Source organism: Podospora pseudoanserina, chromosome 3, assembly GCF_035222485.1.
Source record: "Podospora pseudoanserina strain CBS 124.78 chromosome 3, whole genome shotgun sequence".
Lineage (NCBI taxonomy): Eukaryota > Fungi > Ascomycota > Sordariomycetes > Sordariales > Podosporaceae > Podospora > Podospora pseudoanserina.
In genome coordinates, this window is record NC_085922.1 from 1886044 (window position 1) to 1898772 (window position 12729).

Here is a 12729-nt window from a genome sequence, read left to right on the forward strand (position 1 = left end):
ATAGTTCCTTTTTCGAGACGTCAAAGAAATGACTGATGAGTCAAGTTGTCAGAGGCCGACACCCACGTTGAAAGAGTGCTGGTAGGATGGCTGTGTATCTCTCAGTTCTCTTACGATCCGGACTTGCCTGAAACACATATGTGAGACTAAGTAATGAACAGACTTCACCATGGCTTTGAAATAGTAGCGCACAATAAGGAGTTCATTGAACATTGCGTGCTTCAATTCGAGTTATATATTGACAGACAGAGCATTGGCTTGAGAAACAGAACTCAAACAACATTAACCGGAGAAGATGCTCGTGAAAAGGCCATTTTTACTGTATTTGGAGCTTGATGAAGTCGAGTAACAGTTCTTTGGAAAGAGGTCAGAGCACTCACTAGATATCTTGAAGCACACAAGCCTTCTTTGCAGTGATGCTGACTGGCAGGCATGCGCGTGCATGTCCAGAACCCAAAGAACCCTACCGTTCTGTCCAACAGCAATAACCCCTACCGTCGCTGTTGCTCCTTGACTTCCATTTTGATCTTTCGAAGGCGGTGAAACGCTTGGACCAACTTGATATCTGCTTTGAGCCAGGAGGGTACTCACGAAGACCGACTGCAGTCGTGCACACTCTGGTGGCCTTGGAAAATTGAAAAATCCCTCCTGTCCGACCTCTCTTCTTGCTCTCTCTCTTTCGACCTTCTGAGTTGAACCCATCACACCAACATCAACAGTCACAGCAAACCACCAAAGTGACAAACATGTCAAAACGTAAGTCGTGATCATCGGGTTGACTTGACTGTGTCTCGGATGAACCGACTAACCACAGATGTAAGCAGAACCAAACCGCAATGACGAGGAGGAGGAGGTGACTCTGCAAGAGACAGCTGGGATGATCGACCAGTTTGAGCACCTGCTTGGTGACATCGGAAGTAAGTGATATCCTCATCAACACTCTTCAATTCAAAGGGGCTATGGCTGACCTCAATGATTGTGAAGGGGGTGGCGACTTTCCGATGACCAGAGCTCGTGCTGCTTGGGGTCCTTCGACCGCTGCTCCAACTGGCAAGTAACGATGTTGATTGATCTTTTTTGTCTTGGTCCTCTTACCTTTGCTCTGAACCTGGGGGTTCTCAAACCCAGCTCTGACCAAACACGGCTGATTTAGAAAGTTAGCTAACCTCTATCAGAGCCAGCCTTACCTGCCCGTCCTCGAGGGATCACCCTCGAACAGCCCTCGCCCCCACCAGCGTTCCCTCTGCCGCCGGTGCCACGCCTGCCCGTCCGGACCCGAAGCCAAACGCCGGCGACCGCCAGCAGCCGGCCTGAGCTCCCGCTGCCGCGTTCTCCGCTCGGTGCTGTCGAGCCAATCGTGGCATCCGACGCGGAGACGAAGCCAGGGCCAGAAGCTACCGGAAGCCCTGGTGAGGCAGCGAGCACAGACCGGCAGGAGATAGTACAAATAAATCCCCACACACGTAGGCCTGGGATGTACTCTCTCTTTCCCACCAAAAGCAACAGATTTGCCGTCACCATGATGGCTTCATCAACCGCCAGCCCTTCGCAGGGCAACGCTCTCTCGTCGTCGCCGTCCCTGGGCTCGCAGCCCACAGAGAATCTTGCGCCTCCGGGCCGGCCCTCTTTGGAGGAACGGTCGCTGTCGGCTGCGTCGGTTGCATCTGCTGCGCCCTCGTCTGCGTCGGTTTCTGCCGGGGAAGAGTCTCTGCCTCGTCCTGGTAAGTTGTCCCAGCAGGTGCTGTTCTTGGATCGAAAATTTGCTGACGTTTTCCTTGAAGCCGACCACCTCGAGCCAAACAATCCGTATGGCTACCCTGCTCCTCCCGCGTTTCGTAAGTCGTTTCTCACCGATTTAGATGGCCGACTTTGCTAACTTCAAGTGATAGGCCACAACTGGGCGAACCCCAACCGCCGTGCTGCCCGGGGCTGTGTCCTCGGTGGAGCTGTCTCTGGCGTTGTCGTCGGCTCGCGCCCTCGACCTTCCCTCTCTGGTGGTGTGCTTGCGGTTCCGTATCTGCCGTTCTCGCTCCCGCCTGTGCTGCCGGGCCCCGTCTCGCCGCCCGCGCTCACTCGACCCGCGCCCACTCGACCCGCGCCACCGGCCCTTCCCTCCCGGCCGCCTCCTGCCGTTCCCTCGTCGCCGGCCATCCCGGCCCGGAACCCTGCCCGTCTGGGACCAGCTTCGCCCGCGCCCTCCGGCTCTGCCCGAGATGACAAGAAGACCCATGGGGTGAAGAAAGAGGAGAAGTGAGAAGGAGAGAAGGATCCTTCCCTGTATCTTATTTGTATTTTTACAACGATATGGAGTTTGTGGAGTTTGGGAAGGGGTGGAGGGAGATACCCAAGGGACACAATGGAAGACATTGCCTACTGATTTGAGCGGGATATCACAGACCTCTGAGAATCTTCCTGAGAACAAGTGACCAGTGTGAAGACATGATGATGACTCTGAGAGTGGAGAGAGAGAAGAGACGTTGGATATCTTGGCAGGCCCAATCACGTGGATCTGCCAGGTTTCGAACTTCCAGAACATGGGGCAGTCCCCACTGAAGCATCCTTGGCAGCAGCACCCGGAACGCGCTTAGCTCCCGCTGATCTGGGGGAGCTTTGGAGCTGTCCGCGCGCCCCAAAATACCACCCCGCAATTGCCTGTGAACACGAGCTCAACTTCAATATTCATCCATTGATTATCTCTCACTTGAGACTAGGTTTCAGATATACTTTGACTGCTACTAGTATCATTCTGGACGTTTCATCCATAAAGTATCATATCCACTGACATTACCGCGCAATCACATGGTTGGCACCCAACGGGCTATCCATTCGCCATGTCCAAAAAGGCCCGCCAGAGAATCAGCTATGGTTTGTGCTACCAATGCGTCGTCCTGCAGCATCCCTACAGACACATCTCCATCTGACGCTTCCAATTGATAGTCCTCGAACACCCCAACTCCTCTCCTGGCGGCCATAGACTCGGCGTGAATGGCCTTGCCATCGACCAGACAAACAGCATCCTGTGAGAGCGTCGCTCCAGATATACCGAACCTACCCCCAGAAGTTCATTACTTACCGACATATGCTCCCCACAGATACTCCGGCGGCCGCGATGGTGTCCTCTGCGCCTGGGATCTCAACCGAGATCTCGTTGCCCCCCAGACCTCCCACTCCGCCATGATCGACGAGACGATGAGCGCCAGCACATCCAAACGGGCAACCACATTTCGAGCACAAACACAAGCGCATACCCACTGGGTCAACGACATTACGCTCGCCGAGAAGCATACAGCCGTTGTATCAGGCTCCTCGGATCTGTTTGTCAAGCTATGGCGTCCACTAGCCGAAACACCGGCCGACCCGGTGACCATCGGCCAGCATGCCGATTATGTCAAATGCGTCGCGACACCAACAGCAGACACAAACTGGGTAGCCTCGGGCGGCCTCGACCGCAAGATCAACTTTTGGGACCTGGCTGGAGGCGGAAACATCCTCGAGATTGACGCCCGAGGTGAAGAGGTGGCTGAGAAGGGCAGCATCTATGCCATGGGGGTAACACACAACGTTGTCGCCAACGGCGGACCCGAGTCGACAGTACGGTTGTGGGATCCAAAAACTGGTAAACGTATCACCAAGTTTGTTGGTCATACGGACATGATCAGGTCGATTCTGATCAGCGAGAATGGGGACTTGATCATGTCTGCTAGTTCTGATCAGACGGTCAAGGTGTGGAGCGTCACGGCGGGAAGGTGTATGCATACACTTACCATGCATGACAGCAGTGTTTGGGCGCTGTTCTCGGATGACCCTTCGCTGCACACCTTTTACAGCGCTGACAGGTCGGGGTTGGTGGTCAAGACGGATGTCAGGGGTACGAATGGGGAGTTTGACAACGGGCTATCGCTAGCTGTCGCTCAAGAAAACGATGGCGTCACGAGAGTAGTGGCCTGGGGAGACAGCATCTGGACATCAACCAGCAGGGCATCGATCAACAGATGGAAGAATGTGGACTCGAGTGATCATACGCAACTGCCAGAGGCGTTCAGGGCACATCGGGCATCGTTGGCCACGATTAGGAGTCGGGACGGATCTTTGTCGTCGACTATGGTGCCGCCTGCGTCTGGAGCCGAATCCCCGTACAAGCCCCGGCATAAGCGAAACATTTCGGAGAAGTCCATTTTGAGAATCTCGAACACGGCTCCTCTTCCCTTTACGTTGGGTAGCGGTAACGTGGATGAGAATTCGGTCAGTCCAGGCTCACAGGTCCCGGAGCCGGCGTTCAACATGGTGGAGCTCCCTGAGCCAATACAGCATGAACCAGAGGAGACCATAGCGGGCCAGTTTGGGCTGGTGAAGCACAGGTTGTTGAATGATCGGAGACGAGTGCTGACCCTGGATACTGCTGGTGAGGTCTTGTTGTGGGATTTGATTCAGGTATGCTCCCTCTCCCACTTTGTTTTGTATGTGCGACGATATTGACCCTTTGAAGTGCCGACCGATTCAAGAGTTTGGAAAGCATCACCTTGAGACCATCGTGCCACAGGTTAACACTAAGGAGGCCGTGGCGCCGTGGTGCTCGATTGACACCAGCTCGGGCAATCTTGCTGTTGTGTTGGAACCTTACAATTGCTTTGATGCAGAGATGTACGCTGATGAGTTGGGCTCTGTGGAAAATACGGAGTTTAGAGAAGATCAGAGGAGTAAGTCCTTCCAACCTGAGGAAGGTCGGATTGCAGCTGACAAATTCTAGTCAACCTTGGGAAATGGGTCCTCAGATATCTCTTTGCCAACCTCATCGACGAAGAAATCCGCCGTGACGAGGCCTTCAGACACAAGCTCAACGAAGAGGTGCTCAAAAAGACGGCAGGCGGCGGTAGGATGCTGCCTCCACTGGCGATTAGTATTCCAGGACCAGCAGGATGGCAGTTTTCTGAACCCTCGTCGTCAGCTACACCGAAGGCTGCTGGCATGAACTACCCACCCATGACTCCTGGGATGGCCATCGGTCTTGCTACCCCCGGTTCACCAATGGCTCCTTTCCTGGATGGAGGCTTCACCACACCACTCAGCCCACTTGAGAAGAGAACTTCCCAAGTCAGCAGACCCTCACAAGAACGCGAAGACTATTTCGCCGATGCGATACAAACGCCGGGATTAGATCAGAGCAACAGACTAGCCCAAACTCCCGCGGCCGAGGTGCCCCCGACCCCCGGCCCTGAGCAACCAGCCAAGACACCAGGTGCTACTGAAACCAATGGCAAAGAGAAGGAGAAGGATGCCAAGGACAAGGAAAAGGACGGTGGGAAGACTCCCAGCACGCCGTTTGGTGGAATGAAGAAGTTTCGAATGGGCGGGTTCAGCATGAAGCTGGGTCGCTCGGCATCTACACCCCAAGCAGAGAAACCTGCCGCCTTGGACGAGAAGGCCGAGGAGTCAGAGTCGAATGGCAGCCAACACGAAAGGGAATTTGACGACAACCTTGGCGGCGTCGTTCAGAAGATTAAAGCGGAATACGAAGAAGAGCTTGTTGACAACCCAGGCCAGATTGTCGAAACGAAAATCACGCCCTCTTTACCGAATGATACTCCGGTTCTTAAACTCCCACCTGGGACAAAAGTCATTATACAGGAAGAAACTTCTGGCGGCTCGGCGGAAGTTTATCGTGGGACGGTGGGGAGTGTGGGTACTGACGCGGATGAGATTGAACAGAAGGGACCGAAGTGGCTTGGGGAGTGTTTGCTGCAGAATGTTCTCCCGGTCAAGGACGCGGTGAAGGTCAGCTTTGTGCTGTTTCCGTACAAAGGGGAGCTGCCTGAGCTGGTGGCGGCGCCGGATGGGAATAATAGGCTCAATGCGAATAGGATGCTGAGGGTGAAGAAGATTTTGGGGTATGTGGCTGAGAGGATTGATCGGGAGTGGAAGGAGGAGGTGGAGAGGGTGGAACGGGAGGGAGGAGAGGTTGGGGAGGGGGTGATGAGGCCGGAGGAGTATTTGGAGTTGTGGTGTAACGAACAGGTGAGTACTACTAGGGGGTGGGAAAGGGAAGGTGGGGGTGGTGCTGATAAGACAAAACAGATGCTACCGAATAAGATGACGCTTGCGACGCTGAGGACGCATGTTTGGAGGGGGGGGAGTGATATTGTTCTTCATTATAGGGCGAATGGGAGGAAGGAAATTAAGTTGACGGAGCAGGTGGAGGAGGTGGTGAAGGAGGAGGAGCAGGCGGGGAAAAAGAGTGAGGAGGTTGGGACGCCTGGTGTTTAATGGTGTTTGATGGTGTGGGGGTGTTTATGGGAGTTGAAGGAAGGTAGGGTTTGTATATGGTTGGTTGGGTGGGTTGGCTTTTGCAGGGCCGGCGAATGGTAATTATTGATGTTTTTTTTAGCGTAGTAAATGTACATATTATATACAGGCGCTCAGTTTGATCGCACAACACAACTAGGGGTATCAAGATCTATGTGCATGGTGTTGTTTCGTCTATCATGTTCCCGTCCCTCCATTATTTTTACTGTCCTTATTTTCCCACCTCTACAAGACACTCTCTTCCCCCCTCTTCTTCTCTCCACCTACAGAAAGCGTATTCACCGCCCACTGGTAACTCCCCAAGAATATCGCGCCCCCTATGCTGATCCACATCACCCTCGGGCCTATCCCCGCAAAGAAGGGACGTATCCCGTTTTCTCTCAGGATATCGGTCATGACTTTGAACATGCTTTGTTTTTCAGTCGAGAGCATGACTCTCGTCTTGAGGACATCAAGCGGTGTTGTCACCGCGGCGGCGAACCCGCCAGCCACCGAACCGTAGAGCGCCGACTCTGGGGCGGAAACTTCAGTTGATGTAGAGGAAGAGGAACTATCACCAAAGAGTCCCCTCCCGGTGCGTTGTTTCCTCGCGCGGCCCCACGACTTGAGACCTTCCCATAGCGGGAATTGGAGCACGGTAAAAGGGACCTCGCGGATGATTGTTATTGTCCAGCCTCTGTAGAGCTCCTTCCACACACCGGGGAGACCGATGGTGCTGTATTGTGCAATGATGTGCCGGAAGGCTTGGGCGGAGGACCCGTTGTGGTGGCCGGCTTGGGCGCGTTGTTTTACTACTTCGGTGGGGACGCGGACGGCGCAGGCGGCGATTTCGCCGAGGGAGGCGGAGAGCATGTGGTGGTAGGCTGGGGTGGTTGTTTGGTTTGGAGAGGTGGGCAAGGGGGGGAAGTTGTGGGAGAGGAAGGATTTGGTGTGCTCGTAGGTGGAGAAGAAGAAGGCCGCTCCGGGGGCGGAGCCGACGAGGCAGGAGCCGATGCCGCGGTAGATGCCGCGGAAGCCGCCTGAGGAAAAGAAGCCGGTGGGGGATTGGAGGCGGGTTTTGAGGGTGTCGAGGGGGAAGAGGAGGAGGTCGACTGTTGTGCCGGCTAGGGCGCCCGAGAGGAGGGCGGTGTTGAAAGGGGGTGGGGGGGGTTCTGACATTGTGTCGGTTGGGACAGAGCGGCCGGTTGAGAGGTCCGGAGTGGTGAGGATGTGGCCAGGCGCAGAGCTGGTTGTCGCCGGCGTCGCTGTCACAATCGCAAAGGGCTGAGATGAAAATTCCCGAGCTCCGGTCCGGGCCCGGCAGGCAAATGCGTCATGCTGGTGGGCCCGATGCGGGCTTGGTGTGCCAAGAGGTAGGGGTTGAGGCGATCACTTGTGAATACAAAAGCTCGGACCCCTCACGACTTTGATGGTGATTTATTTGTTCTCTCTTTTTATTAGTGACAGAGATTTATTACTCGGTATCTGGCTCACCTGCGATGGAATGGGAACGCTACCGCCTGTTGTGCACAGCACAGCGAGGGCCATCGCCCCCCGCGAGTTCCTAGACGCCCTCCACGCAACATGTAACCCCAGGTTCCCCTACGACCGTGGGCGCTCCCACAAGCCCATTGCCCTCGCCATCAGCGGCGGTGTCGACTCCATGGCCCTGGCCTACCTCTCTACCAAGATCAGGACGACCGATCATTGGTTCAAGGTGGCTGACCACCCCGTCAGCAACCCTGTCGCTTTTGTTGTCAACCATGATCTGCGGAAGGGCATGGTTGAGGAAGTCGACCAGGTAATCAATGCCCTGAGAGGGCTCAAGATCTTTGCCTATGTTGCCAAAATCGACTGGGCCCAGGTATTGGGCAAGGGTGTGGATCCCAACACGGTGCCCAACATCGAGACTCTTGCACGTCAGCAGCGCTATCGGAAATTGGGCACCTTCGCCAGGAACTGCAAGACCATGTCTTTGCTCACGGCCCATCACGAAGATGACCAGTATGAGACCATTCTCATGAGGCTGCTTTCCGGCCATGGATATCGCGGCTTGAGAGGGATGCGCCCGGCAACAGACATCCCCGAGTGTTACGATATGCATGGCATCTACCAGAGCGGCTTTATCGATGACCAGAGGAGTAAACACCCTGTGTGGAATATTTACCCAAACAGGGCCGAAAGGACCAAGATATTGCGAGCCTTACGTGATGATTTCCATTTCGACTTGGCCACGTTTGCTGAGAACGCGGAACCCATGATGTGGAGGACAGATCTCAAGGACGCTTTTTCTGCCGACCAGGACTATGACGAGTGGATCGCCAGGAGCAACAAGCCTGCCCCTCCGCTGCCGACGATGGACTTTGAGGATGGGGGAGTCATGGTATATCGGCCGCTGCTACACTTTTCCAAGGATCGCTTGATTGCCACCTGCTTGGAGAATAACGTTCCGTGGTTTGAGGATCACACCAACAAGGACCCGACGCTGACCATGAGGAATGCCGTGAGGCAGATGTGGAAGAATCACCGCTTGCCAGAGGCGCTTCAGAAGCCGGCGATATTGCGATTGGCAGAACGGTGCAGGAAGAGAGTAGCTTTTGAGGAGGCTGAAGCAGATCGCCTGCTGCAGAGTGCTCTGGTCCCTCATTTTGAGCCCAGTACTGGCACGTTGGTGGTACAACTGCCGAAATTCCGACTCCCACGAGTGTCAAGATTATCGTCAAAGTCACCTGAGGGTCGCCAGAAGCGGCTTGATCACCATCGCTACATCGCCGCTCTCCTGCTTCGAAAGCTGATTTCCATGATCACACCGGAAAGAGAGCTCAACCAAGCTGGCCAGCTCGATCATCTCGCATCTATGCTGTTTCCCTCCCTGGCACAAGATGGCGTCGAGCCACCACCTCCCAAGCCGTACGTCATCTGCGGCGTACATTTTGTACCCATGATGGGCCCCAACAGCCAACCCTTCCGCTGGCTCCTGACCCGCGCGCCCTACGCTTCGAATGTCCCACGGCCTCGTACCGGTTTTTGGGCGCCCAACATCAGAGGAAGATGGGGCAAAAAACCGCACCAGTGGAAGACAACCGGATGGTCAGGCTTCAAGCTGTATGACGGCCGGTACTGGATCCGACTGCTCAGCAGGCTGCCAGGTAATCTTCATGTCATGCCATTTGAGGCGGAGCATCAGAAGCCGTTCAAAGAAGCGCTTGATGAGCAAAGCAAGAATGACCTCGCGGCTATGCTCAAGCGGTATGCGCCTGGCAAGATACGGTACACTCTCCCTGGAATATACTCCAGGGTTGATGTTACGGGAGTAATACAACGCGATGAATACTGGCCGGATATTGAGGAACTGGACAAGTATGGGGCCTTGCGTAAGCGTAACGCTGATGGCCAGTGGGAAATCCGAGAGGAGGCTGTCGAGAACGAAGAGAGCAAGGATGCTGAAAAGAAAAGCTCGGACACGGTGGAACAGGAGCTGCTACACTCGTCAGCCAGTAAACGAGCCAGGCTGTTGCAGGCCAAGGCCTGGGAGGATGACATTACGGAAAGAAGGACAGATAATCCGCCCCAGCTGTTGGCGCTGCCAACGCTGGGAATTCATATACCGGGCTTGGAAGACTGGCTGAGGTGGGAGATTCGGTACAGGAAGCTTGATCCAGATATGCTGCTCACGGTGAAACGGAGGAAGTTCATGCCAAAACGGAGGAAGGTCAGGAGTCAGATTCGAATGTCGTATCGGCATATGTTGCTGTCGGGGTTGATCAAGCCGAGGTACAGTAGACCAGTACGGCGCCGAGAGGTGCTGAAGTCAAAGTCGAAATAGAAGTAGTGTTAAGTTTAGCCAGTCGGCAGCCTTGCCGCCCCACGTGTTGGTGTCCGGCGCGGTTATGCACGGTGATCGTTGATCAACGGTGCCCCTCCCTGCCATCCAACTTCGTCGCCAGCGTCACTGTCAACTTTGCAGATGCAACACTTTGATGGATGTGACCCAGCATCAACCGGGCCGACGGCGCCATGTTTTCTATGGTTTCTGGGGGTCCTCAACACTATTTCTGGCTCTTGGACTGTCCACGGTTCTCATCATTGGGCTGCTAGTTCAACTGCTCAACCAAGATCTGATAAGCACAACTGATATGATGCACAGCACGCTGTCCAGCGTGGCCAGTCTCACAGCTATATTACTTGCCAGGCTGGGCCTTTCACATGCCTCAAACGCACCAGAGTCGCTCGAAAGTGAAGACTTTGAGATCGACCTGTCTTGGTATCCCCCAAAACCATCTTCGATAACCAACCTCACCACCGTCTTCAACAGCACCGGCGTCTGGGGATTCATCTTCAACACCTCCCACACCCCAGACTCCCAGTATGGCACCTACAACTGGTGCAACATGCCTCATGTCCGGGCAAAGGAATATCCCAGGCCACCCTCAGAATATGAACTCCTCTACGTCGAAGTAGTCAGTGACTCTCCCCCTCTTTTTGCCTGTCACCTCAGTTCTAACAGCCCCCAGATCCACCGCCACCACCTCCGCACCCCCTACTCATCCAACTCCTTCCCTGTTGAACCTCACCCCTGGAACTGCAATAACATCGCCATCTACTCTTACTCCTCCCCTCTCACCCCTGGATCACCCCCCTCCATCCCAGGATACCACTCCCCTTTCACCTCCCCCTTCAACCCCTTCCCCCCATCTCCCCTCGGTTTCCAAGGCACCTGCAACTTTCCCCAAATCACAACCCAAGGCCTCTCCGACTCTTACCAGCACGGCCTCGACCTGCTGTCAGTCTACTCCCCCCTCATCTCACCAACCTCAGCCGAGTTCCGCATAACCAACAACCCCATCACCTCCCAAGTCGCCGGCGCACTGGTATCCGCCCTCCTACCACCCAAAACCACCACCACCACCCCCCTCCTCATCCAAAACAAAGAAATCGACTCCCTCGAGCCCAAATACCCCTGCCCCCTCTCCCACCACCTCTTTTCCCAAATCCAATCCACTCCCCAATGGAAATCCCACCTGCAGCTATCAAAAGAGATCCTCACCCAACTAGACATCATAAGCGGCGTCCCCCCCTCCGATACCAGTTTCCACATCAGTTTCGACCACTACTTCGACAACCTCTCCTCCAAACAATGCCACTCCCGTCCCCTCCCTTGCTCAGTCCACTCCCCCCACAACAACAAATGCATCCCCCAACACCTAGCCGACACCGTCTACCGCCTAGGCCAGTGGGAGTACCACCACACCTACCGCTCCTCCAAACAATCCCTCCAAGCCTCAGTCGCAAGCTACGGGGTGTGGATCGCCGAACTATTGTCACATATCTCATCCGTGACAAAAGAAGAGACAAAAGTGAGATATCGACACAACATTGCCCACGACGGGTCAATTTCCCGACTGTTGGGCGTGCTACAAGTAGACGATATGCACTGGCCCGGGATGGGCTCCGAGATCGTCTTTGAGGTTTACAAGCAGCAGCCAAAACATTTCGTCAGGGTGTTGTACGGTGGGCAGGTGCTAAAGTCCAGTTCACCCATGCTAAAGGGAAACCCCAAAGGGATGATACCACTCCAACAAATCATGGGGTATCTAGGTGGCCTCATCGGATTACGAGAAAAAGACGGGAAAATGATGCACGATATCAAGGAGATGTGCAACACCCCTATTACCTACAATAAGTGACATTAGAATTATTATATACTTATAACCACCCACCCCCCCCGCCAGGAAGCAGCTCAGTCAACCCATAATCCCTCTCCAAATCGACCCACCTCCCCATCCTCATCGGATCCAACTCCTTCAACTTCTTCACCCAAGATATCAGATCCTGCCTCTCATGCTCAAGAGGTTTCCTCTTCTCCAGCTGACACAACCCCAGCGTGTATTCCAACAACGCCTCATGGATCAGCTTCACATCCTCATAATCCTCTAGCAGATCCTTGATTTCCGTGATTTCTTTCAAGAGGTAGTCCACCCTCTGATCTACCGTCAAGGTCGGAACAATGGTGGGACGCCTAACTGGACTGACGAGGTTGTCGACAAGGAACTGGTGATAATACCACAGTGACTGATCGTCGGGGCCGACATTGAGCGCTTCTCGGATTTGGGTGAATTCTGCTCGTCATGTCAGCACCTATCCATCAGTTTCAGACAACAAATAGCATACCGGCATCCAAAAAAGCCCTCCTCTCCTCCTCCCCCGCCCCCCTCTCATCCAACAGCCTCGGAATCAGCGTGCTCCTGCTATGCCAAGCCGAGAAATTACTCAAATCAGCCCGGATCATCCGGTCAGTATACGCAAACTCGCTCTCCACCAACGAATCCCCGCCCAGTTCCCTGCTCTCCAGCTGGCTGACAACATGCCGCCTGTACCCCCACGCATGGAAATTCCTGCGGTCCATCGACAGCATCTTGCTCGCGAGTCCCAACTCGTCCTGCCAAATCT

At 54.6% G+C, this 12729-nt stretch overlaps 6 protein-coding genes across 6 annotated transcripts; 4 read left to right on the forward strand and 2 right to left on the reverse strand.

Moving 5' to 3' along the window:
* Nucleotides 1-1474: 1474 nt before the first annotated feature.
* QC764_305428 (uncharacterized protein) lies at nucleotides 1475-2254 on the forward strand (the record flags this gene model as incomplete). The annotated part of the gene is given in 3 exon segments (XM_062945655.1): nucleotides 1475-1721; nucleotides 1890-2068; nucleotides 2084-2254. 3 exon segments carry the CDS (start codon nucleotides 1475-1477, stop codon nucleotides 2252-2254), a joined length of 597 nt encoding a protein of 198 aa, XP_062801665.1.
* A 366-nt stretch (nucleotides 2255-2620) lies between these two features.
* Nucleotides 2621-6561, forward strand: QC764_305430 (uncharacterized protein). Its single transcript, XM_062945656.1, has 6 exons — nucleotides 2621-2865; nucleotides 2938-3019; nucleotides 3093-4431; nucleotides 4487-4697; nucleotides 4748-6012; nucleotides 6073-6561. The coding sequence occupies exons 1-6, from the start codon at nucleotides 2832-2834 to the stop codon at nucleotides 6259-6261; spliced, it is 3120 nt and encodes a 1039-aa protein (XP_062801666.1). The 5' UTR covers nucleotides 2621-2831; the 3' UTR covers nucleotides 6262-6561.
* PET8 (S-adenosylmethionine transporter) lies at nucleotides 6276-7504 on the reverse strand. The gene is made up of 2 exons (XM_062945657.1): nucleotides 6858-7504; nucleotides 6276-6812 (listed from the first exon to the last, which is right to left on the reverse strand). Exons 1-2 carry the CDS (start codon nucleotides 7456-7458, stop codon nucleotides 6526-6528), a joined length of 888 nt encoding a protein of 295 aa, XP_062801667.1. The 5' UTR covers nucleotides 7459-7504; the 3' UTR covers nucleotides 6276-6525.
* Nucleotides 7505-7783: 279 nt separating this feature from the next.
* QC764_305450 (uncharacterized protein) lies at nucleotides 7784-10105 on the forward strand (the record flags this gene model as incomplete). The annotated part of the gene is made up of 1 exon (XM_062945658.1): nucleotides 7784-10105. The coding sequence occupies one exon, from the start codon at nucleotides 7784-7786 to the stop codon at nucleotides 10103-10105; it is 2322 nt and encodes a 773-aa protein (XP_062801668.1).
* A 154-nt stretch (nucleotides 10106-10259) lies between these two features.
* On the forward strand, nucleotides 10260-11966 carry QC764_305460 (uncharacterized protein; the record flags this gene model as incomplete). The annotated part of the gene is made up of 2 exons (XM_062945659.1): nucleotides 10260-10739; nucleotides 10794-11966. The coding sequence occupies 2 exons, from the start codon at nucleotides 10260-10262 to the stop codon at nucleotides 11964-11966; spliced, it is 1653 nt and encodes a 550-aa protein (XP_062801669.1).
* Nucleotides 11967-11985: 19 nt separating this feature from the next.
* Nucleotides 11986-12694, reverse strand: BET4_1 (Rab geranylgeranyltransferase; the record flags this gene model as incomplete). Its single annotated transcript, XM_062940433.1, has 2 exons — nucleotides 11986-12398; nucleotides 12451-12694. The coding sequence occupies 2 exons, from the start codon at nucleotides 12692-12694 to the stop codon at nucleotides 11986-11988; spliced, it is 657 nt and encodes a 218-aa protein (XP_062801670.1).
* Nucleotides 12695-12729: the final 35 nt, after the last annotated feature.